This window comes from Triturus cristatus, chromosome 8, assembly GCF_964204655.1.
Source record: "Triturus cristatus chromosome 8, aTriCri1.1, whole genome shotgun sequence".
In the NCBI taxonomy this organism is placed as follows: Eukaryota; Metazoa; Chordata; class Amphibia; order Caudata; family Salamandridae; genus Triturus; species Triturus cristatus.
Window position 1 is genome coordinate 1095402227 of NC_140591.1, and position 24025 is coordinate 1095426251.

General features: G+C 47.2%; 1 protein-coding gene across 1 annotated transcript in view; it reads right to left on the bottom strand.

The window, feature by feature from the left end:
- LOC146805425 (E3 SUMO-protein ligase RanBP2-like) overlaps positions 1-24025 on the bottom strand; it is a 427039-nt gene that overhangs the window by 93920 nt on the left and 309094 nt on the right. The window contains exon 22 of the mRNA XM_085622638.1: positions 19370-19459. Coding sequence (XP_085478764.1) covers positions 19370-19459 — 90 coding nt within the window. The remainder of the gene's footprint in view (positions 1-19369; positions 19460-24025) is intronic.

Sequence of the window (24025 nt, forward strand, 5' to 3'; positions counted from 1 at the left end):
AGATTTCCCGACACCTAAAGGCACCCCTGCACGCGGCGCCCCACGGCCCCCTGTGCCCAATCCCGGGGTACCTACCTATCCTCCAACTACCCAACTTACCTCTCGAAGTGTTGGTGGCACCTGAAGAGTCCTCGTCTCCGAGCTTGCAGTCTTTTTCTACTCTGGAGATTTCCCATTGAAATCCATTGAGCGCCCGAAGGCTCAAAAGCCCTCTGCACCCAGCCGCCCGAGTGGCACTGGCAGTGAAAACTCTACACCTACCTACTTCCCCACTTGCCCCGAGTAAGTGACCAGGAGCCCAGCTCCCACAGCCGCGTGACTTGCCAGTCAGCAGCCACCAAACAAGGCCCCCCTATCCCTCATAGGATAATATTGGGCCTAACTCTCTCTGCACCCGGCCGCCCTAGAGCCGCTGAGGGTGAACCAACTGTACCTACCTGACCCTGGGAGACCCCCGAGTCTGTGCCCAGAACCTCAACTCTACCAGTCAAGTACTTACCCTTAAACTGCAAACTCTATTTTCCTCATAGGGTAACATGGACTGGCTTTTTCCTGAAATTTCTTCTCCACAGTCTGTCTGCAAAACCTCTATCACCAGGAGTGCTTAAACCATGGAAAGCCTCTCAAGGGGTCAGGGATTTAATCCCCTGGGAAACTTAGGACGACACGGGCAAAAACATCTGGGGGGAGGACCCTTGTGGGGAGTGCCGTGCTCCTCGCAGCCCCACAAACACTTGCACTTTTTTTGTTTGTTGGTAGTGCCCCTGCCTTTCTTGGAGCACTACAAAGAGCAACATGCCAATGGGTTGGTTGAGGATTGTGGTGTATTATATGGTATGGTTGTGCGACCTTACTGTGTAATACACTTGCAAAACCATTGGGGGTCCAGTTAGACTGGTTTGTAAAACCTTTAGCTAAACCCTGGTTAGCTGTGGCTTTGAGTAGCAAGGCTTAAACAAAGGAACTAGTGTAAAGCATTTAGAAGTACTAAACAACGAAATAAAGTCACACACACACAAAATAAATCCAACACTAATTTATAAAAATAGATTATTTAAATGGATTTTTAGACACCAAGATGCGCATAATCCACTGGAGGGTTCCAGAGATCTAGATTTTCAAGTAAAACATTTAAGCTCAACTTTTTAGTCCAAAGAAGCGATTTGAAGAAGGGGGCTACTGACTTGCTGAAGTGGCCTTCTTTAGCTTTGATGGGCGTGATGCTGCTTCTTAGGGGGAAGGGAGGTGGGGCAGGACTGATCCTTGGAGTCACTTCTTTGGTCTGGGGGTCGGGGTGACTTTTCCATGAGCCACAGTCACAGTCCTGTCTTTGCTAGCTCAAGGTGCAGCAGGCACAGTCCAGCAGATGGTGCCGCCTCTCTTGCCAGGTCCAGTGGTCAGCCCTTCATTTATTTCTCCAGTTCCGTTATGATCTATGGATAAGGATACTGGGGGTGCCATATTTATGCCTAGAAAAATCCCTGGGAGGTTGATGCGGTCACTAGCCAATGGGCTACCATGATCCCTCCTGCCTTGAGGCTACTTCCGTCGATGGATGGCATCCAGCAATCCCAGAGTCCACTATTCTTTCCTTGCTCAAGAGGTCTGCCCCCTCCTTGGATGTTAGGATCTTGGTAGCCCACCCTAAAGGTGTGCCTACCTGTGGGCTACACGCCCACAAGAAAATCCGTTTGGGCACTGGTCTCCCCTCTGTGTTCCCACCGCCAGCCTGTATACCTGAACAAAGGGGCACCCCTTTAAGAGTGATCTGCATTTGCTCACCAAAGGCAGCTTTGCCTTTATAGCGCGTCTTTTGGGCCACACATGGAGTGGCTTCCTGCAAGGGCGAGGTGACACCTCTATCTGCAGCAGGTTTCCATTGGTTCCAGAGCCTGGGAGTCGTTCACACAACTCCCCAGGACGGCAAAAGGATGCCTGGTGGTCAGCAATCATGCAAGATCATAGGACAAACCGGGCTACTGAGAGGCAACTTTCTAAAAAGTTGCCTTTCCTTAAAAGTGACATTAAATTCGACTTGGGCATCAAGTCAGTATTAATACCACAATTAATTTGATACCTTGAAGTACCCATTTTAGTAATCCCATTCAGAAGTTAACCGGACTGAGAGGTCAGCCAGTAACTTTTTTTTTTTTAGTGTTTTAAACCTTTATTTTAAACATTTTGCATGTGAACATAAAGCACTTTATACATGCACGACATTGGGCATACATCACAGCCAAGAGCATCACAGGGTAATTAAGAAATAATCGTAGGCAGGTAATGACGATTCGGACCCAATCCATGAAACAAGCCTGTACAGTCATCTCTTGATATTCACAAAGCCCTCCACATGCAACCACCCCCCAGCAGAACTCCCATTCTCTGCAGCACAGGGAAGGCCCGTGGGGCAGACCAATGGTATGAAGCAACTGGAACGTCTCATTGCAAGGGGGAGGGGGGGAACCCTACTCCCTTTGGTTGCCAGCATCAGGGAACCCTCATAGCATGGAGTCATGTAGGCGACCCAGCCTCACCAGTATTTCCTTCCCTTAGTAAGTAGCAGTTTAGCGGAGCCCATATATCCACAGGCCTCGATGTAGGGGGTAAGAGTTCAGAGTACGTATTTAGTTGTTCCTGACAATAGGTAAGGTTCTGTAGCCAGTCCTTAAACTTGGGGGCCCTTCCTCTGCCCCATCTACAGGCAACTCGCCGTTTGGCAATCAGGAAGGCGAGTGCCACGAACTTACGGTACGCAGCTTGTATCGGCTCTACGTACCCTAGGAGGGCAAGGACCGGCGAGGGTACAATCTCCGAATTAATCATTATGGAGAGCGCCTCAAAGATCTCACTCCAATAGCGGCTCACTGCCTCGCATGCCCATGCCAGATGAAGAAAATCCGCCATAGGGGCGCGACACCTATCGCATCTGTCATCGTCACGGAGGCGATATCTATAGAGCCGAGCCGGGGTATAGTACACTCTGTGGAGGTATTTATAATGTATTATTCTAAGTCTACTACTGGCAGAGATACGTTCCGTCTGCTGCAGGCAGAACTCCCACTGCTTGTCTGTCAGGGGAGCCTGCAATTCCTGGTCCCATTTCACCCGGGCCGCCAATGGCGGGGCAATTACAAGTGTGTGTACCGAGCTATAGATCCTGGAGACCAACTTTGCGGGTGCCTCGTCAATAAGGATACGCTGTAGAGGAGCTACAGCTTGGGGCTCATTCGGGAAGTCAGGCGTTAACGCCCTAATCCCCTGCCGGAGCCTGAGGTAAAGGAAAACCTCCAGGGGAGAAGGTTGGATATCGCCACATAAATGCTCTATAGTGCGGAACGTGCCATTGTGGTACAGGTCTCCCCACGTCCTAACATTCATGGAGCTAGACCATTTCCGAAACCCCCCCTCCTGCAATAGGGGCATGCTTGGATGATAAACAAGGGGTAAGAGTGGCGCATACATCATAGTAGACTGTAGCTTGGCAATTATTCGATTCCACGCAGCCACTGTACTCGTCACTGTCGTGGCCATTACATCAGCCCCACGTAGTGGGACATACAAGGCACCCTCTATGGGGACCGGGTGTGCAAGCCAGTGTTCAGCAGCCAGTTGGGGCATATATTTTGGTTGTCGTATCCAGAAATAGGCATAGTGGGCCTGTGCCGCTTCAAAATATAGCTCAAAATCAGGGACGCCAAACCCGCCCTGAATGTATGGCCTAGTGAGGACCTCCCATTTGAGTCGAGGCGACTTCCCACCCCAGACCAGTCTGATGAGCTCTGTACGAAGGTGCCTAAAGAAAAAACTGCCCGGGTAAAAGGGGAGATTGAGAAACAAATACAGTAACTGGGGTAATATCACCATTTTAATAAATGAGGCTCTTCCCGCCATCGAGAGGGGGAGCGTTATCCACCTGGTAATGCAGTCGGAGATACGAGTCATCGTCGTGCCGTAATTGGCTCTCATTAATTCATCTTTGTCTTTTTCTATGTGGATACCCAGGTATTTAAAGTCTCCCTCACTCCAGGCAAGGGGGTAGTCCAGCGCGAAACGCTCAGTAGCTGCCGTGAGAGGGAAGATCCGCGATTTGTTCCAATTAATCTGAATCCCCGAGAGCCTGCCAAAGCGGATGAATTCTCTAAGAATCGGGTTGAGATTACTGCTGGGGTCTCGTATATACAGAGTAATATCGTCCGCGTACATAGAAATTAAAATCTGCCTGTGAAAGCAACGCAATGCTTTTTCCTTATGATGTTGACGAAGCTTCGCAGCAAGGGGCTCCATGGCTATAGCGAATAGGAGAGGTGACAAGGGACAACCCTGTCGAGTACCTCTGGAGATAGGAAATGCCGCGGAAAGAGTGCCATTGATCAGCACCGTGGCCTTAGGCGACTTATACAAGAGTCTGATCCATGAGATGAAAATGAGTGGAAACCCCATACGTTCCAGTATTTTAAAGACATAATCCCATTCCAGGGAGTCAAAAGCCTTGGAGGCATCCAAGAAAACGGCAGCCATAGGTAGGTCCTCGTGTACTGAATGGAGGATCGAGAAAAAAGTGCGGAGGTTATGGGAAGTTGCCCTGCCTGGCACAAACCCTGCCTGGTCAGGTAAGATCAGGTTGGGGAGGAGCAGGTTGATACGAGTAGCAATTAATTTTGCCAGAATTTTCACATCGCAATTGAGCAAGGAAAGGGGTCTGTAGGAGTCGCAGTTATCTGCAGGTTTCCCGGGCTTAAGTAGGGACGTAATGAGGGCCATGCGCATAGACGGGGGCAAGTGGCCCGTCTCTAGGGCGTCTTCGTACACCTCGCGCAGGACAGGTGCCATAAAGTCTATGTAGGTTTTATAGAATTCTATTGGTATCCCGTCGAGGCCTGTCGCCTTACCCGATCGCATATGCATGATAGCCTCTCGCACCTCGTCCAATGTAAAGGGGGTGCTCAGGAATTCCTGTTGAGCGTCACTAAGCCACCCCAGGGACACATCCTCCAGGTACTCCTGTATTTGCAAATCCTCCGATCTAGTCGACATGTACAATTGACGATAATGCTCCACAAATGCATTAAGGATATTCGTGGTGTCTTTGTAGACTTCCCCCTCCATATCCTTGATTTCGAAAACGGTGGTGGGAGGTCGTGTCAAGCTTATCGTTGCTGCCAGAGCTTTCCCTGGCCGCTCACCCTCCCCATAGCGTCGGGCTACCCAGTGTTTCCCTCTAAAGTTTGTCTCCCTAGTGGCCTCGTTTGTGTATTCTGTCAGCTTTTCGCGTATAAGTGCCAGTGCAGAGTCATCAGGTCCGTCAGCCAAAGACGTCTCCAGGGACTTAAGTTCTGTTTCCAACGTTTGCAAGCGCCTCAGTATACTTTTCAGTACACCGGAGCATTTGGCGATGCAGATGCCTCTTAGAGTCACCTTAAATGCATCCCATATAGTTTCCACATCCCGTACCGAGTCCTTATTACGCTTAAAAAATTCTAGACAGTCTTCCCGCAGTTCCTCTTGAAACACAGCATCGAGCAGCATCCGTGGCTGCAGACGCCAGGCAGTCAGGGGGGGGGGGCAAGGTCAGCAGCCCGCAGCGTGACGCAAACCGGCGAATGATCCGATAGGGTTCTTGGCAAATGCTCCGCTCTAGTTAGTGCTGTGTAGAAGGGGGGAGAAATGAAGACATAATCCAACCGGGCCCAGGATCTGGCCTGCGCCGTGAAATGCGTGCCCTCCCGCTTATCAGGATGGAGGCATCTCCATGTGTCAATCATAGTGTGCTCAGCTAGTATGTCAGATAACATCGTTCGCGCTTTGGTGTAGTGATGTGGGGCCGGATGAGATCTGTCTTTTTGTGGATCAAGTGTGGTGTTGCAGTCCCCACCACAGATGAGGCGCCTGGGGCCTAAGCCCATGATGGTCGCATTTAGGTCCGCAAAGTATTGCGGATCATCAATGTTGGGGCCATAGCAGCAAATCAGGGCAACCGCTACACCCCCCAATCTACCCCACAACAGGCAATGCCTCCCCTGATCATCGCTGGTTGTTCCCTCCATAACCAATGGCACACCTTTTTTCACCAAGATTGCTGTACCCCTAGAATATGAGGAGTAGGCAGAGAACAATGCGCACGCCGCCCACCGACAAGCAAAAGTGTCATTAGCCTGCGGTCGCAGGTGCGTCTCCTGAAGGAAGGCTATGTGGACAGCATGGCGATCCAGATAAGAGAGTATCTGCCTCTTTTTCCTGGGGTCCCCCAAACCTCTCACGTTCCAAGTTAGTATATTTAAATCAGTTTCCACTCTACCCATGTTCGCAGCGCAAGGAATCATGTTGCACCAGTGTGTCGCCCCACAGCTCGGTGATCAGTGTGCACAGGCGAGAGCACCGCAGCGCCCGTCGCCCGATGTAACAGTGTACCCCAGGTCCTGCCGCGCTGTATGTAGTGTTACTCGATCGGCCGCGAATGCGTGCATGTATCTCGTGCAATAGGAGGTGCCCTCCCCGTGGTTCCCCAGTAGGAAGACACGCAAAATCCCAATATAATAATGCTGTGAAGAGAACCGTGTCAAATATAATGATAACATTGCAAAACACCCCCTTTCCCCCCTCCCCAACCCCCGAGACCTCCACAGAGCATTCTGTATCTATCTCTAAAGTACACCCAACAGTCCTTGAAACCAAGATAGTCCGATAAAACACAGTACCCCGGGTCCTGCCATGCTGCTCCAAAATAAAGTCCCAACGCAATACAGGTCTAGCAATACCCCCAAACACATCTAGAACCCATCTCCTCGTAAAATAACTAGAGTACTGACGTACAAACATTATCTGCAAAGCATGTACAGGATATACCCTCATTTCCCATCTTGGTGCAATTAACTCAAAGAGTCCAAAAAAACCGGAGGGGACAGGAAACACCATGAAGATCTCGAATCCACCCCCCGCCCACTGAAGCTTCCCCAACTTGCCAGAATCCCAACCCCACCCCCCGCCCAAAAACCCCTTCATCCAGCTCAACGTGAGCAACAGAGTCAGTATAGTTAGTGGGGAACACCCCATGAGGACATCAAGAGGGCACCCGTAGCCACTTCCCACAACGCGCCCCCCCCAACAGCGGGGGAGAGAGAAGCGGGGAGGGGAAGTGGTGCCTGGAATACGTTACCGACCACCGTCCTAGATCCGGCCATATCAGTCTCCTGCAGAGCAGCGCCGTCACAGCTGCATATCCATCAGGTGTGCTGCATCGTCGCTGACACTGCCACAGGCTACCAGGGCAGCAGGCAACCAACGTACCTCGAACAGCGTCCTGTGCTGTCTCCGTGCCCTCCGCGTCCCGCAGCAACTCCTCTGCCAGGGCGCCGCAGCCACGGCCCGTCGTCGGGGCCCACAAGCCTCGTGGTGCGCCCCGGACTGGCGCAGGTCGCACATCCGACACCGCGCTCCACAACCTCGCAGCCCAGCGCCCGCTCCGACTTCGGACGGTGATATCTTCCTTGCCTCTGCTCACACAGGCTTTAAACCTCCACCGGAACGCCACTCCATTAACAGCTGCAGCCCAATACGGTTTTCGCCAGAGGATCAGTAGATTTGAGCGGATAAATATAGGATTATTCTTCCAGGCAGCAGGAGCCTCACATCAGTGCGGCCATTCTGCTTGTGCGCCCTCTAGCGCCCCCTCAGGTCAGCCAGTAACTTTGTGTAGGCCAATGGGGCTACTAACGTTTCCCCAGCAAAAATGACAATTTTGAATTTGTGCTGCTAGAACATATAATAAAGTATATGCCCCACTTAATACTATACAGCTCCCTGCCTTGAGGATTCATAGGCCTTCCTTAGGGTAGACTTACATATGCTGTTACAGGAATTAGGGACTTTGCCATGGGTTTAAATGGCAAAATCCAACTAGGAGTTTTAAAACTTCTTTTCCAGCCTGCAGTGGCAGGGTGGAAACCATTTTGTACTTTGTCACACACAGGGTGGCACAAACAGTGCTGCAGTTCTGGGGGTGACACTCGGTCTTGCATGTCCTACATTTTGTAATGGGTTAACACATTGGCACTGGGGTCAGGTTAGCAGGCCTCAGCGCACTCCGATTCGAAAAGCCAGAAGCTTCAGTCCAAAAATTTGGAATGATCAGGCAAAAGGATTATGTTACTTACCCTTTAAGCATCTGTTCTTGGCATGTAGTGCTGTAGATTCACATGCTGTGCATAAGTCCGCCATCTAGTGCTGGGCTTGGATGACTACAAGTTGTTTTTCTTCAAAGAAGTTGTTCGTGTCACAAGGTTGTGTGTCTCCTCCTGTTGGTAATACTGGGCCTGGGCATCGATTCCATTGCTAGATTGTTTTTGCTGCAGGTGGGTAAGAATTGAGTTGTAGTGTTAATAATGTAGGCTTACAGGGAGGAGGGAGAGCACATGTGACTCTAAGCACTTAATTCCAAGAACAGATGCTTACAGGGCAAGTAACATAATCCGTCAAGGCATGTGTGCTGTAGATACACATTCTGTGCATTGACTGTAAAGCAGCCGCTCTCCTAAAGCAGTGGCTAGCCCGTGGGGATCGCACAAGTTTGAAAGGTAGTCCGTAGTACTACTTCGTCATCACTGGCTTGTGGACGTGCTAGTGCATCCCCACAATAATGTATTGTGAAGGTGTGTGGTGTGGACCATGTTGCTGCTTTGCAAATGTCAGCATGGGGAACATTACTGAAAATTGCCACAGAAGCCCATATTTTATGAGTTGAATGAGCTTATGGGGTAACAGGTTAAAGTCTTTTAGTGTTAGCATAATAAGTTTGGATACATTTTACAATACATCTTGAAATTCCACTTTTTTAAATAGCATTTTCAGTGTGGGGAGGTGAAAAAGCAATAAATAATTGCTTAGTGTTTCTAAACATTTTCATTCTGTAGTACATCAAAGCTTGTTTCACATCTAATGTATGTAAAGCTCTTTCCGCAACAGAGTCAGGTTGTGGAAATAAGATGGGTAACTTTTGATTGATGAATGTGAAAAGGTGAAACTACTTTAGGGAGAAACTTTGGATTTGTTCCACGAACTACTTTGTACCTATGCAGCTGAAAGAATGGCTCTTCTAAGGTTAACGCCTGGAGCTCACTAACATGTCTAAGTGAAGTGATAGCGACTTTCCAAGCCCAATATTGGATTTGGCACAAACGTAATGGTTCAAATGGAGGACACATGAGCCTTGTGAGTACAATATTAATATTACATACTGGTGAAGGAACCCTAGGTAGAATGACTCTTAAGTCCTTCCATAAATGCCTTAATAACAGGTATTCTGAACAGAGAGAAATGTTGACCATTTTGAAATTTGGCTGCAATTGCAGCAAAGTGTGAGCGTATTGAAGTATAGGCTAGACCCGAAATATGAAGATGCAACAAATACGAAAGAATTGTTTGTATTTGTGCATGTAATGGGTTAACCTTTTAATACTGACAGTTTAGAACAAATCGTATCCAATTGGCAGTGTGAGAAGGTCCGTGTTGAAGGGAAGCTTCTTGTTTGGGACAAGGGAGAGTTCCAGTAGTGTGATAAACCATGGTTGACAATCCCATGTTGGAGCTATGAGAACTACGGTGAGGGAAGTCTGACTGAGATTTCTGACCACTAATGGAAGTAGTGGGAGAGGTGGGTAAATATCCCTGACCAGATGATCCATAGCGCATTGCCCTTGGATGGAGTTGTGGGAACCTGGATGTGAAGTTTGGCCATTTTACGTTCTCTGGGGCTGCAAACAGATCCATTAGTGGAAAACCCAATTTTTGAAAGTATGGTAGAGAACTTTGAGGTGAAGTTCCCATTCGTGGACTCGTGGCAGGTCTGCAACTTGAGTGCTTGTCCATGGTATATGTTCTGCCAGAGGATGAATGTTGTGACGTATCGCTAAGCACCAAATGATTTGGGCTAAGTGGGATAACAGCAGAGAGTGAACAGTTCGAAGCTCTAGGTAATTGACATGGAGACTCCTGTGTTTGGAGTCCCACACCCCGTGAATTGTAAGATTGTGCAGGTGAGCACCCCAATCCATCAGGGAAGCATCCACTGTGAGAATGGCTTGAGAAACTGGGTCTAGAAACAGCATCCATTTGGATAGGTTTTGTGGATTCCATCACTACAGAGTTGTATGTGCAGATGTACATCAACACTAGATCGTGTAGTTGACCCGGAGACTGTGTCCATTGACACGAAAGACATTTTTGCAGTGATCTCATAAGTAACCAGGCATGTGGAACTATCGATATGGTGTTGGATTAATAACACGTTTTGTATCCTGTCTGCATTTGAGTATGCTAGTCCCACGTGAGCGTGGATTATAGCTCCTAAATATGGCTGTATTGGGGATGGTTGAAGGTGTGTTTTTTGCAGATTGATGGTAAACCCTAGTTGATGTAATAGGGTGAAGGTCTGTTGTGTATGCCGTTTGCAAAGTTGGGAGCTGGTTGCTTTTATGAGCCAATCGTCCAGATAAGGAAACGCATGTACGTTTTGCCTGTGCAGATGTGCCAGCACTACTGCTAGGCATTTTGTGAAAACCCACTGTTCTGTGGTGACTCCAAAGGGAAGACTTTGAATTGATATTTTCCTTGGAAGAAAAACTGTAGGTATTTCCATTGTGAGGGATGTATGGGTATGGGGAAATAGGCACCCTTTATGTCTAAAACGGCCATGAAGTTGCCTTTTTGCAACAGTAGAATGACCACATGGAAGTGTTCTGATAGGATTTAATGATTGAGTGGTCTGAGGTCGAGAATGGGTCTAAGGGAGCCGTGTTTTTTGGGAATGAGGAAGTATAATGAATACACCATTGCTCTGGGATATTGTTTTTGGACTGGTTCTATAGCCACTTTGAGTAATAGAGTCAATATCTTCTGCTGGATGAAAGATTGGTGCTGCATGGATAGTTTGTGAGGTGGAATATTTAGAGGAGTTGTGATGCGCGCCAGACAATAACCATGATGGATAATGTCCAACACCCACTGATCTGTTGTGATGTTTTTCCATGCCTGTAAACATTTCTGAAGACACTCCCCTTCCAGGTGTTAAGTGGTGGAGCGGAATGGTAAGAAAGTCATTGTTTGGAGTTTGTATCTGTGGTCCGGGTCTTATTTTCGCAACTGCGGCTCTTGAAATTATTTCCTCTGTAGGCATCTCTATAAAAGGTTTTACCAGTGGAGCATTGTCCCTGATTTTTATAGGTAGACACTGTGGTGTCAGTGGAGGCAGACCTAGCACCGTGTTTGAAATAGGTTCTACCAAAGGATCCTGGATATGTGGGAGTTTGTAAGGCCCCCATTAATTTAGCGACATCAGTGTTCTTTATCATTTTTTCAATGGCTGTGTCTACCCGAGGGCCAGTGAGGTGCTCTTTGTCAAAGGGAATATTATGAACTGTCTGTTGCACTTCAGGTTTAAAGATGGAGACACAGAGCCAAGCATGCCTACGTAAAAGAATACTGGTGTTTATGCCTCTAGCTGCAGTGTCCAGAGTCTAGTGCATATTTTATGGAGTTATTGGCAATTAGCTGCCCCTCTTTAACAATTTCAGAACCCCTTTTCTTGTATTCTTCTGGGAGATGTTGGATCAGCTCGTCCATGTCATCCCAATCAGCCCTGTCGTAACAAACTAAAAGAGCTTTACTGTTGGCAATATGCCATTGATTAGGAATGTGCTGCTATCCTTACCTGAGGCGTCAATTTGTTTTGACACCTTTTCTAGGGAACTGCAACCCCAGTTGTTTGGGAGTTTACTCCTATGTGCACATTAGCCACCACCAGTGAGTTCGGTGTTAATTATCCCTTAATGTATATAGGTTCAGATGGTGCAGCCTTATATTTTTAGGTCTCGCCTAGCGACACAGCGCATGCGCTGCTCGTCTTGGCAAGACTATTGTCGTTGGTTTGGTGGGCGAAGGGGGACAGGACATGTGCGCGCCCGGACAGGATATGTGCACGTGTAAGGCTCCGTCGGCTCCAGATCATCTCGGACAGGAGATGTGCACGTGCCTGGACAGGAGATGTGCACGCGCCTGGACGGGAAACAGCTTTGTGTCCTGGCCTCACGCTCGAGTCCCCCTTCCTTCTCTGTACTTGCTCTGGTTTCACCTCCCCTCCTCCCAACAAAACTTCTCTCCTTACGGTTTTTCACCCTCAGGCAGAAAGCCCGTTTGGCTGCTGGTACTGGGCACTGGAGCCTGCTCACGCGAGAAACCACGCGGAAGCGAAGCGCTGAAATCGGCTCATTCTTTCCAGAAGTCGTGTGAATGTGGTCATATTAGCACAAGATTGGAAACCGTGAGCTGCAATGGCCCCGACAAAGAGCTGTGAGGAGATAGCACCCCTTAGGAACGTCTGGGGCCAGGGCCCTACAAATGTAGGACCCCCATGTGCAGGAAATTCCAAGACTCACCAGCATCAGGGGGGTTCGGAGAAGACTTACAGTGAACACGCGACGGAAGGAATAGGCGTCTGTAGAAAAATCACAGCGAGGGAGTAGCTGGGGAAATAACATTCATACCCGTTTGAACCATATATCCTAAATGGCACGGAGTGCGTTCAGAGTGATGCGGGTGAACCTGAACCAAACTAGTCCGCCCGACAATCCATCCACACACACACACATCCATCCATTCATCCACCCTTCCAACCACTCACCCACCCTGACACACACATTCATCTATAAATCCATCCATCATCTGTCCATCCGTCTAGCCATCCATCTATCTATCCATTCATCCATCCACACACCCACCCTCGCACGTTCATACATTCATCCATCCACCGTCAGACAGCCACCCATCCAACCACCCACCCTCCGCCACATCCACACATTTAGCCATCCAGGCATACGCACTTGTGAATGTGCATGCATTGCGGAATGCGCTTGCGCAACGATGCTCTCTGACTTTTTTATGCTTCTCCTTAGAACGTGTGCACACAAACTAGGACACTGAGTATACTCCCCATGACCTCTGACGAGTGGGCGTGCAGAGAACGCTGCCTCAGTACTGTGTACGTGCACTGCGGGCGGCTTATGATCTGTGTGTGTGCACGTCAGAATGTGTGTGCACACAGGTGGTACTCAGTGTATTGGCGTGTGAGCATACTTGCGAATGTGAGTGGTTCATGTACATAGTCTAGAAACTGTGCATGTCTCTCTTACTGATCTAGAAGGGAGGATCTCGGCAAAGCCAGTTCAGCTTTTTATACTTCCAAGGTCGTCAGTAACAAAAGTACCAGTTTGCTGGTTAATAGCACCGGCAGCGCTAGCTGGCTCCCCTCGCACTTGGTGCTGTACAAGTGGCCTCCGGTTCCTGGTAGAGGATGAGGCTAGTGGACCCGGGCTGTTGGTGGTGTGGGTGCTCGGGTTGCACCAGTGCTGGACACTGTTTCGTGCAGATGGGTGGTGGTGCCGCTTGCCGTCACTGGCACAAGCGGGCCTCTCAGTCTCATCGACTCAGGGGGCCACTGGCTGATTGAGCTGAGAGCCTACGACGGCCTGGTCTTTCTACAGACCAACCACAGACCGTGTCTGTTAAAGAATGTTTGTAAGGTGTTCGAAGGGCCACTAGAAGTAGAATGCAAGGCGAATCCCCAGTCTGTCTTGAGAGACGACCAGGGTTGGGTGTGGGGTAAAGGACCAGAGTGGGGCGAGGGCTGCTCCAGAGGGCCCCTGGCAATAAGCTCGCTCCTGGAGAGGGTGCTTGGTGATGCTAGCAGCGCTATCCTTCACACAGGGATTTTAGGGGGGGGGGGGGGTTGCGCAATTGTGTCCAAGGTTCACTGCTTCTGTCGGTGCCCCTCCCCCCCAATCGGCCACAGATTGTGTGCTTTACTTATGCTGTGTGTATCCAGGTAGACCTCTGAATCCAGGGTCGGCACTAGGGTGGTTCGAATGGTGCCACTGCACCGGGTGCTGACTTCGGGTGGGGGAAGCCATGTTTCCACAATATATTGTAGATGTAGAAGCACCTGCATTCATGGTGGAGAGAGATCGGAGTGTTATCTAATGGAAGTTTTGATTGCTCATAAGGTCGCGCAGAGGGTTAATATCCCTGCTGCAAAGAACGTGTACCATGCAGATCACAGAAGTGCATATAATGTAAATAGTTCAGTGCGTTACTGCGTTAGTCACAGAGATCCTTTTGTACTTGAGTTTATAAGTGAAAATCCTAATAGAACACAGTGACCTATGAGCTTTCATCAAAGGGCACCATCCACACTGCAAGATTTAGGTTAGAACATTGTTTTCTTACCCAGCCTTTCATTATCCTATTGTCACAAAAAGGGTTAATTTGGGTAAAAATTGATTATTATTATTATTGAGAACCCCCAACTATGGTCTTCTTTTTTAAATCCTGAGTTTGTGCTTCTTCAGACCAAGCACTCTTAAAATATACTGCCTACCAGTATGGATGACATGTGACTCCTACACCTTGTAGTAGTCTGTCTTATGTAAGCTTTCCTATACACTGATTTACACATGTATGATTCATTGTCTCTGTGTAGTGTGTGCATGTGTGATCTAAAGTGCGCGGACACCCCACACTGGCATGAGTGGTGCTATGAAACAAAAGAAATGCATGTGAGAGAGAGTGGTTTTGGAAACTTGAAGGGCGCTGTTAAAGGGTGGTAGGGAGGGAATCCGTAGCGACAGAGGTCTTTGGGGTGCGCCAACTAACACGGTCATGCCTGCAGCACCAAAGCCAACCCAGCCTCTGAAAGCTACCACTTGGACCCCATGCTTCTTGGCATCATGCCCTATCTGGGGCGGGAGGGTCTCTCTTACAGGTCTCCTGGAAGCTACCACTTGGATCCCATGGCATCATTCTCTGTTGGCAGATTCTCATACAGACCTGTATAGTCCCTGCTTACGAGAAGCAAGGCTGGCAAAAAAAAGAGACTGCCAGCCTTGCTTCTCATAAGCAAGGACTAGAAGTACAAAGTGCATGTTTACGCACAGCTTGCAGGTTTTCAAACGCATAAATAAAAAGCATAGTCATTTACAATTCCAATAGCTCAAACGCTCGCAAATGTGAGACCTATTGCATTGCAAATGCTTGTTAGTCCACTTGTGGTGTTAAGATTTGTGCCTTAACAGGGTCATTAAAAATGTTGTCTGCATGATGTAGCATTCCTTGAAGGAGTGGTAAATATTGTGACCCCTTTGAGCAGTGGGTAGTGTTTCGAAAAGCAAGTCATCTTCTATAGGGTCTTTATGTAAAGGCACGTTAAGAAAAGCTGCAGCTCTGGCTATTAGATCTTAAAAGGCAGAGGAACCATCTGGTGGTGATGGACATGTGGGATAAATGTCATAAGCGTCCCAAGCATCCCCAGGATGTGTGTCCTCTGGTATGTTATCAGGTTCATTTATGATGGGTGAATAAGGGAACTTATTGCCTGCTTCAGGATCTTGTGGTGAATCAGGTGGTGGAGTGGCTGCTGGGGGTGGTGTTGGTGGGTTTGGTGAGGCAGGTATGGGAATGTGTAAAGGGCTAGTAGCAATGTCCTTTTTCTTCTTTCTGAGCGGTTGTAAAGGAATCACTATTGCCTCTTCGAAAGCGAATTGTCTTTTAGAAGACTGAGGTCTCGCCAGCTGCAGAATTACTTTCTTAGTTCCAGGTTGAATTGGCAAGTTTTTTGCTTTGGATTGAACCATTCCTGCACAACATCGAGGATTGGTTCAGGTGGAGTTTTCGGTCCAAATGTGTAACATTTAGGAGCTAAAGAATGTTTCGGTATCGGTGTGGTCGGACCCGAAGCATCGTGACTTTTGTCTTTCAGAACCGAGGCGGACGTTTGTTGAGCTGTTGCTGAATCAGACTGAGGTAGTGGAGGCCCCTGCGGTTGGCCGAAATTTCAGTGCCGAGCCTGAGGGCGGGGCTTCTTAATTTGTAGGTCAGTGTGCGCCATGGCTTTTCTGCAGTGGTGAACCATGAGCAGTTCTTTTTCGGATGGAACCGATTTTTTTCGTCTTTGGATCAGGGACAGTTGTACTCACGGTCCGATGTTTGAGGAGACTCGAAAATGGCAGAATCTCGTTTCATGTCTAAACTGTAGTCAGAATCATGGATGGACAAGGATTCCTCTGGGGCTACCAATGCATCCTCTTCTTCCTCCAGTCGACAGAAGATGTCTGGTGAGTCATCTGCTTGTCTGCGAAGCTTATCTTGGCAACGGGCACATCAATCTCAAAGTGTCTTTTTGGACCGAATAGATTTGCAGGACTCGCAGGTATCCTCTCGGTGTCCTCTTCTGAGGCTCCTGATGCTTTCTCCTGCTTGGAGGGGTGGACTGGAGGGCATTTTCTATAGCCCCTCCACAGCCAATAGGCAGAAAAACCTCCCTGCTGCATGCCCCAGTTCTCACAGCCACCTTGCTACATGCAGGCCATCTGTCTCTCACTGGAGGTAGAGGTCAGTCTATAGAAGGCCCGGGGAACCTTCCAGGGTTTCCCAGCAGGTCCATTCTCCCTACTGTCCCTCAGGGAGCATAAGGGGGCCAGGGTCACTGGCCCTAGAGAGACCCATCCTAGTCCTGGGTGCCAGTTGAGGTTTCAGAGTCCCACAGTCCATCCTTGCAGAGGTTCAGGGCCTTCCTACTTCTATTTGAGCATTATTCTGACATCACAGGCCCAGGTCCAGTGTCTTCTCAAGTGCCTCTTCCTTGTGCAGATGTGTTAAGATGGAAGTTGTGTAAGGTAGGCACCTCTGCCCGCTTTGAGGGTGCAACATCACTCCACCCCTTCCCCAACCCTTGTGCACAGCTTTCTGGGAAATTTAAACATGGAGACTTCAAGTGGCCAATGAAAAGTCCTTCCTTGGGCACCTCATCCCCGTCACCAACTGACACAGCTGCATAATTCTTCATTTCTGTGGGCTTGGGCTTGTCTAGGCCAGGTGCAGTGTGAAGAGTAAATTACCAAGAACTGCCACAGCCCATATTGTGTAGGAGGCATCTGAACCTCCTGCTGGCCATCAGAGTAATTAGCTTGGCCAAGTAGGGGCGACAAAGGCCTGGAATCGGATTATGGCTGAGCAAGAGAAATATGACAATTCTCAAAGTGACATAAAGAGTCCAGTTATTACAAAAGAGACACTGGAACTGCACTTGGTGTGCAGGTTTACTGGACCAGTGTCTCTAGGCTTAAATATGGCGAAACTATGCAGTGGCACAGATTTCACTCATAAGTCATAATGGAACGAGCACACAGCCTCTGAGTAAGCACTACAGACCCACACTGTGAATGTCCACTAACATTATTAGGCCTACAACAGGTCAGCACCAATCCCTGAAGTGTCCTTTCGGTGACAGGCTACTTGTGTGTAGATACCGGCGCTGAGCTAGACAGTCTCACATGCTCAGCCTACATGCATGTGCACACTCGTGTGTTCACATATTCACATGTAACCAGCTAAGAACCTAATCTTGAAAGGCGGAAACTGGTGGTGAGCACACTCAATCCATCTTCACAGATTTCACTGAGTGAGACCCAAGTAGGTAGACTCAGTGACAGTAAAAGTTTTAAAAAACGGACACTCAAAAAGCAAAAAACAGGAGATTAAACGGGCAGAATACATTTTCTATAATCTGTTTCCATGCCATCTTTGAATGTCATTGGCATTTTCCGGCTTCTTCATCATTTTAAACTGACACAATGGCCATAGCTCTTCAGCACAATGAATAACCAAAATGTTTGATTACATCAATGGATGCGAAACACAGCCAAATGCTTCCATTTTTCCTACTCAAAAAATACTTTCAATAGGTGAGTGATCTGAACAGAGAACTGAGTCAGTGCAAACAAGTCAAATTATACATCCTAGAGGTTAAAGATTATCTAGCACCAATTTGGTCTTCAAATTCCATCCACATTCACCTAACATACCTCCAATATTCTTTACCATCAGGTATGCAACAGCACTTTTCACCAGCAGGATAGCACTAAATTTTGTTGATCCATTTACATCTTTTTCAAATAGAAGATGCTGGACTGATTAATTAAACCAGTGCTTTCCAAACTTTTCATGTTGGTGACACACTTTTTAGACATCCATAATTTCGCGACACAGTAATTCAGTCTGATAATTAGACGCTCATGTGCATTGGGAAAACGCCAGTCTCCGGCAGCATTACCCTGACACCCCGTGACCTGGCATGGTCACAGGCGCTGCAGCAGAAGTTAAAACCTTAAGTCACAAAGACCAGGTCAGTCGACATGCTCAGTGCGCAGCTGACAAATATGTTTTATGGGACAAGTAATTTGAGCAACTTTTGCGGCTACGATTTGTGTGACAAAATATTTTATTTCCGGAATACGGTAACAATAAGGTATTCAATTTAGCTTAACAGCAGATGAGTGACACTTGGCAGGGCTGCTCCGGTTCTATCAAGGGCGGGAAAGAACCGTTAGCAAATGTCAGTTTGGACCCCAACGTGCGTTACTTTCATTGGCGTGCCTAGCCCAGCCTGCAATAGGGACGGGGTCCTTCCTCAGTTGGGCAGGAGGCCGACGGGCCTCCACACTACTGTGTGCCTTCATTATCATGTCAAGTTTGATTAAAATATTTGTAATAACTTGGAGGAAAAAAAACACACACAAGCATGAGCAGTGCATTTTATACTTCAACCTCAGCTACATACGGAAGGGAGAACTGCAGCGCGATGCTCCTCCTCTTCCACCTTCTGCAGGAACAGATACTGCATCACTAACATGTGCAGTACCGTCCTGCATGATGAATAGACCATGTCTCGTCGTCATTGCGTGAGACACTCACACACGGCAGCCGACACAGTAACGTGTCGCGACACAGAGTTTGGAAAGCTCTGCCTTAAACCCTCAAATGGACCATACAGATAAAGTCAAAAGACTCCCTTCAAAGCACCAGAGGCATCTCTCTAAATAGTGATGCTTGTCGAATAACTGACCATTCAGCTAAACTAACTATACCCATGTATCCTATAAAATACTCCAAATAGGTGTATCTAGATTAAACTAAAGTTTCTTTCACATTAATCAAAACAAACATTACTAAACATTTAACAACTTCCTAACTAGGTACAAACAGGCACCAAACAACGTACACAGCTGATCGATGAAATTCCCAGAAATACATCAAAGGGATTCCATATTGTGCTTCTGTGGCATACTAATGGTTAAAGTGGTATGAAAATGTTGATATCATAAAATATATTAACTCATATGATTGTTAAGAAACTCCGCAATCCATGCATGAAGAAATCGAACAGAGAATTATAAATTATTTACGGGATCAATACAATTTTATTTTGTACGATAACTCTCAGTCATTAGTCTCACATTTTTAAGAGGTGTCGAAACACCAAAGTATTTACCTTTCACTTGATCATTTGAGGAAACACTGGCAGAGTACTCTGGATAAAGCTGGCCATTTAGCTTCTTCACGGCAGTTTCAAAGTCTTCATCTTTAGGAAAACAAATAAAACTCATTGAAATCAGTAATTCATCCAAACAAATGACTTCATCTTCAGATCCATTCCTAATGCCCTACTCAAGGAATACAGCCAGTAACATCCTATGGACTGCATTGATGTGGCCTGCTCTGTGTCATTATATGTCAACGTCAATTTTGTTTTAGCTAGATTATGCATACTAGGTATAGGATTGGAAATGGCAGCTTTCTCAAAGCAAATAACCATTGCTGCTGCACGACACCCTTGTTGAAGCTCCCCTGAAAAGTGTAGCTGCATCTCAGTGGCACAAACAGGAAGGAATATTTTAAAATTCTGATGGATTCGTTTACCAGCAAAGTCCTCATCTGTTGAAACCTGAAACATTCAAAGCTCTACTGCGCTGGTAGGCAGCTCCTGAGTCTATCTTGACACCTGAAACAGCATGCTTGTGACATCCGTGGAGCCAAAAAGAACCTACTCCGACGCATCCAATTCAGTTCTCTTTTTCCCTTACACTTAAACCCAGATCTGGAGCTTAGTCTCATCGTTCTGAGCGAGTTTGTTCACAAGATTTCTCTTCAAAGATGTGTGCAGTGCTAGTGGATTTGAGAACCTTGGGGTTCTCATGCCTGAACAGCTTTCTTTCCCAAGGTGGTGACCACTTTACCTCTGGAGCGATATATTATCCTTCCAACTTTTTACTCCACAACCATCCCACTGAAGGAGAGGCTACACCAACCAGACTCCCAGAAGAGTGATGAGGTACTATATCAATCGCACTAAAGAGATACTGTCTTATGACCAGCTCTATACACAGGCTGCACAGAAAAGTCAGTCCAAAAGAAGACTTTAGCCACAATGATAATTTTGTGTCTCAAGATATGCTACATGTTTGCAAAAAAGAAGCCATTAGAGGGAATCCGAGCCCATTTCACTAGGGCAAAGTTTTCCACTTTGGCATTAGTCAGGAGTGTGCCTGTTTCTGAGATCTTTCAGGTCATGACAAGGCTTCCCTTCACACCTTCAACAAGCACTACTGTCTTCATTCATGGGTGAGCAGGGATAGTTATTTCGCATGATTGGTGCTACAAAATGTTCTCATTTATGTTTTCGAACACACCGACTTGGATTCTATTCAACAGATGAGGAATCTGCATGTAGAAGTATGCATCAAAAGAAAAACTTATTTACCCACATTAACAATCTTTCTGGTGAATACTCGATCTGCCTGCAATTTCTGACTAATAACACCCTCCTCCCTGCTTTGATAGAAGGTCTAGACCTGGTAAAGAGGTTCCAATTAGAGTGATGCATTGAACTGTTACTATTAATGTTGCTCCTAATCTTGGAATGCCAGGGCAAGGAAAAATGGAAAGTAAATGACACTGAATCAGCAGGGAGGGCACTTTATGGCTCCATTATTGTCACCACAATACTGTTTCCAGTGCAGATAAGAAGTCAAGTGTCCCTTTACAGTACAAGAGAGCTATGAAAGTTTCCAGAGCCAGTATGGTGCCTGAGGGTATTGAACAGAAGAGAAATCTATCGGCAGGTAGGAAGGGAATCCACCAGTAGGAAAATGCTACCCTGTAAGCCTCTGTTCGTGGCATGTAGTGCTGTATATGCACATGATCTGCATACCTCTGTCGTCTAGTGTTGGTCTTGGATGTGTACAACTTGTTTTTCCTCCAAGAAGTCTTTTGAGTCACAAGTTATAGTGATTCCTCCTATGAGTGGTGATGCGTATGGGCATCGGCTCAATTGTTCGATTGTTTTCCTGCCCAGTGAGTGAGGATGGAGATGGAACACAGAAATGACAGAAAATGACCATGCGAGTGAATGTTGAAAAGAAAAGTAAATAAAAGCATCTGGAACAACCGAAGGCTTCCAGAGAGGAGGATGGGTACACGTGGATTTACAGCACTGCACGCCACAATCAGATGCTTACAGGGTACGTAACATTTTCCATTTGTGGCACGTGTAGCAGTAGATACACATTCTCTGCATAGACTGTAAAGCAGTTATCCCCTAAGTGGTGGTTAAACAGAGGATGTTGCAGAAGACTGAAAAAGAAAACGTAGTACAGCCTGGCCCACTTGAGCTTGTTGACATGCTAGTACATCAACACAGTAGTGTTTTGTAAACATATAGTGGACCTGGTAGCTGCTTTACTAATGTCAGCTTTTAGGAAGTTATCCAAAAAGGCCATGGAGGCACTTTATTGCATTTACAATGTAGCCTATGGGTAACAGGAGGCTGTCTTTCGACCTTGGCTTAACAGGTCTGCATGCACTTGAATAGTCAGCAAGTCATCTCTGCTTTTGAAATGGCACTGCCTTTGTGTGGTTTAGTGTGGGCGAAAAATAACTGTTGCATTTCATAAAATGGTTTTGTCATGTCAATGTAGTACAGGAGCGCATTTGTGACATCTAATGTGTGAAGGGCTCTCTCTGCAACCCAGTCCGGGTGTGTGAATAACAATGGGAGTTCAATTGTCTGGTTCAGGTGGAAAGGAGAGACCACCTTGAGCAGAAACTTTGGGTTAGTTCTAAGTACTACTTTGGAAGAGCAGACCTTAAAAATAAGAAAAGGATCTTCCAGCGTGAGAACTTGGATCTCACTCAAACGCCTGAGGGAAGTGATTGCAACTAGAAACGCTACGTTCCAAGAGAGGAACTGGAGATGACAGGTAAGAAGGGGCTCAAAAGGGGGTCTCATGAGCAAAGACTGCACTGAGGTTCCAGGACAGGGCTGGGGACAACCTGGGGGAATAACCCTCTTACCTCCCTCCATAAAAGCCTTAATAATGGAGAATATGAATAATCAAGTGTTCCCTGTTCTGTAGGTATGCTGCCGCTGCAGGCAAATGCAAACAAATTAAAGTGTAAGCCACTTCAGAGCCTTGCAAGCGAAACAGGTAGCAGACGTTATCTTACACTTCTGGCTTGAGTGGATCAACGTGTTTGGTTATCCAGTAGTGTACAAACCTTTTCCACTTGCTGCATAGCAGGCTCGAGTAGTGGGACGGTAAGCCTCTATGAGAAGGGACATACCCTAAGCGGGCAGATTGAGGTAGCCAAACTCTAGAATGTCAAGAGCCAAATCACTAGGTTGAGCTGCTTGGGATCGGGGTGTTCATCTGCCCTGAGAAGATCCAGCCAGTTGGGAAGCATCTCATGAGGGACTACAGAAAACTCGAGAATGATTGCGAACCAAGCTTGTCTGGTCAATGTGGGAGCCACCAGGATGAAGGGTTGTCAACCATGGTTGTCTGGCCCATGAGGGAGCCACCACCATTAAGATGACATGACGGACGTCTGCTGTAGCCTCCGGACCATGTATGGCAGAGGTAGGAGAGGCAGAAACTTGTAGGCAAATATCTCTGAACAGTTAATCCATAATGCATTGCTCTTGAATTGCGGGTGGCAAAATCTGGAGGTGAAGCTTGGGCATTTGGCGTTTTTAGCAGTTGCAAACAAATCTACGTTGGGAAACCCCCAATACTGAAGGTATTCTGAGCAGGTCGGCGAAATCATTGTCCACTTCCGGAAGGTATTTCACTAGCAGATGTACCTTATGGTGAATCACCCAATGCAGAATGTTCAGCGCTACCGCTGAGAGCTGGGGAGACTGCGTGCCCTCTTGGCTCTGTGACAGGCGCCACATGGCTTGAATCCGGAAGCCTTCTTTAACATTCTACACATCTAAAAATTGGCGACAAAAAGTTGACAAAAGCCTGTCAAAAAAATGAGAGAGAGCAGCCCTCTTCATATATCTGCGCTACGTGGCGCAGAAAGAAAAAGGACTGACATCAGCTCACCATGGTGGCGCTATCCAGGTGACTCGGTTGTCACTACGGCAGAGATGGCGCATACGTCTTGAGGTGGAGCCAACCAACGCCACCTACCAGCAAGCCAAGGTAATGCTGGAAGAAAAATGTTCCAGATCCAGTCTGACTCCTGGGAAATTTAACGGTAAGGAATCTGCGGCTAGAACATGGCTCTTCCAGAAAAGGCATTACCGAAGGGAAGTCTCTTGTCCATCAGGTCGCAATGCACTCCTAATATAGTTCAGCACTGCGACACAAGTTTCAGCAGAACCAAGTTGCTGTAAAAAAGCTAGAGCAAGCAAATGTTGTCTAATGTTTGCAGCCTTTAAAATGGGGGGGTAAAATATTTTATGTAAAGATTCATAAATCGTGCAAAAAAATATAAAATGCACTGTACTTTGCGAGGATAAGTTATTGCAGGAACTTTTGGGAAGATACCTTGACCAAGACCTCTGTTTAGGAAAGGCACCTGAAAAGTGAATAGTGATCAGTCTAAACCTCATTAAATCCAACCTGTGTTGAGGGTTACGGATTAAAACAAAATAGGACTTCATCCCTGTGGATGTAATCAATTTGGAATGGGCGATAACTGTTTGAATATTGAGAGCCTTTATTTGTGCAGGCTTCAGAAGAATAATCAGAAAAAATTTGTACCCATTCCTTGGACAGGGCAGTAATCAATAATGGGTTAGTATAAAAATAAATAATATCCAACTGCTTAAGGTCTGCTTAATGTATTTCAACCATGG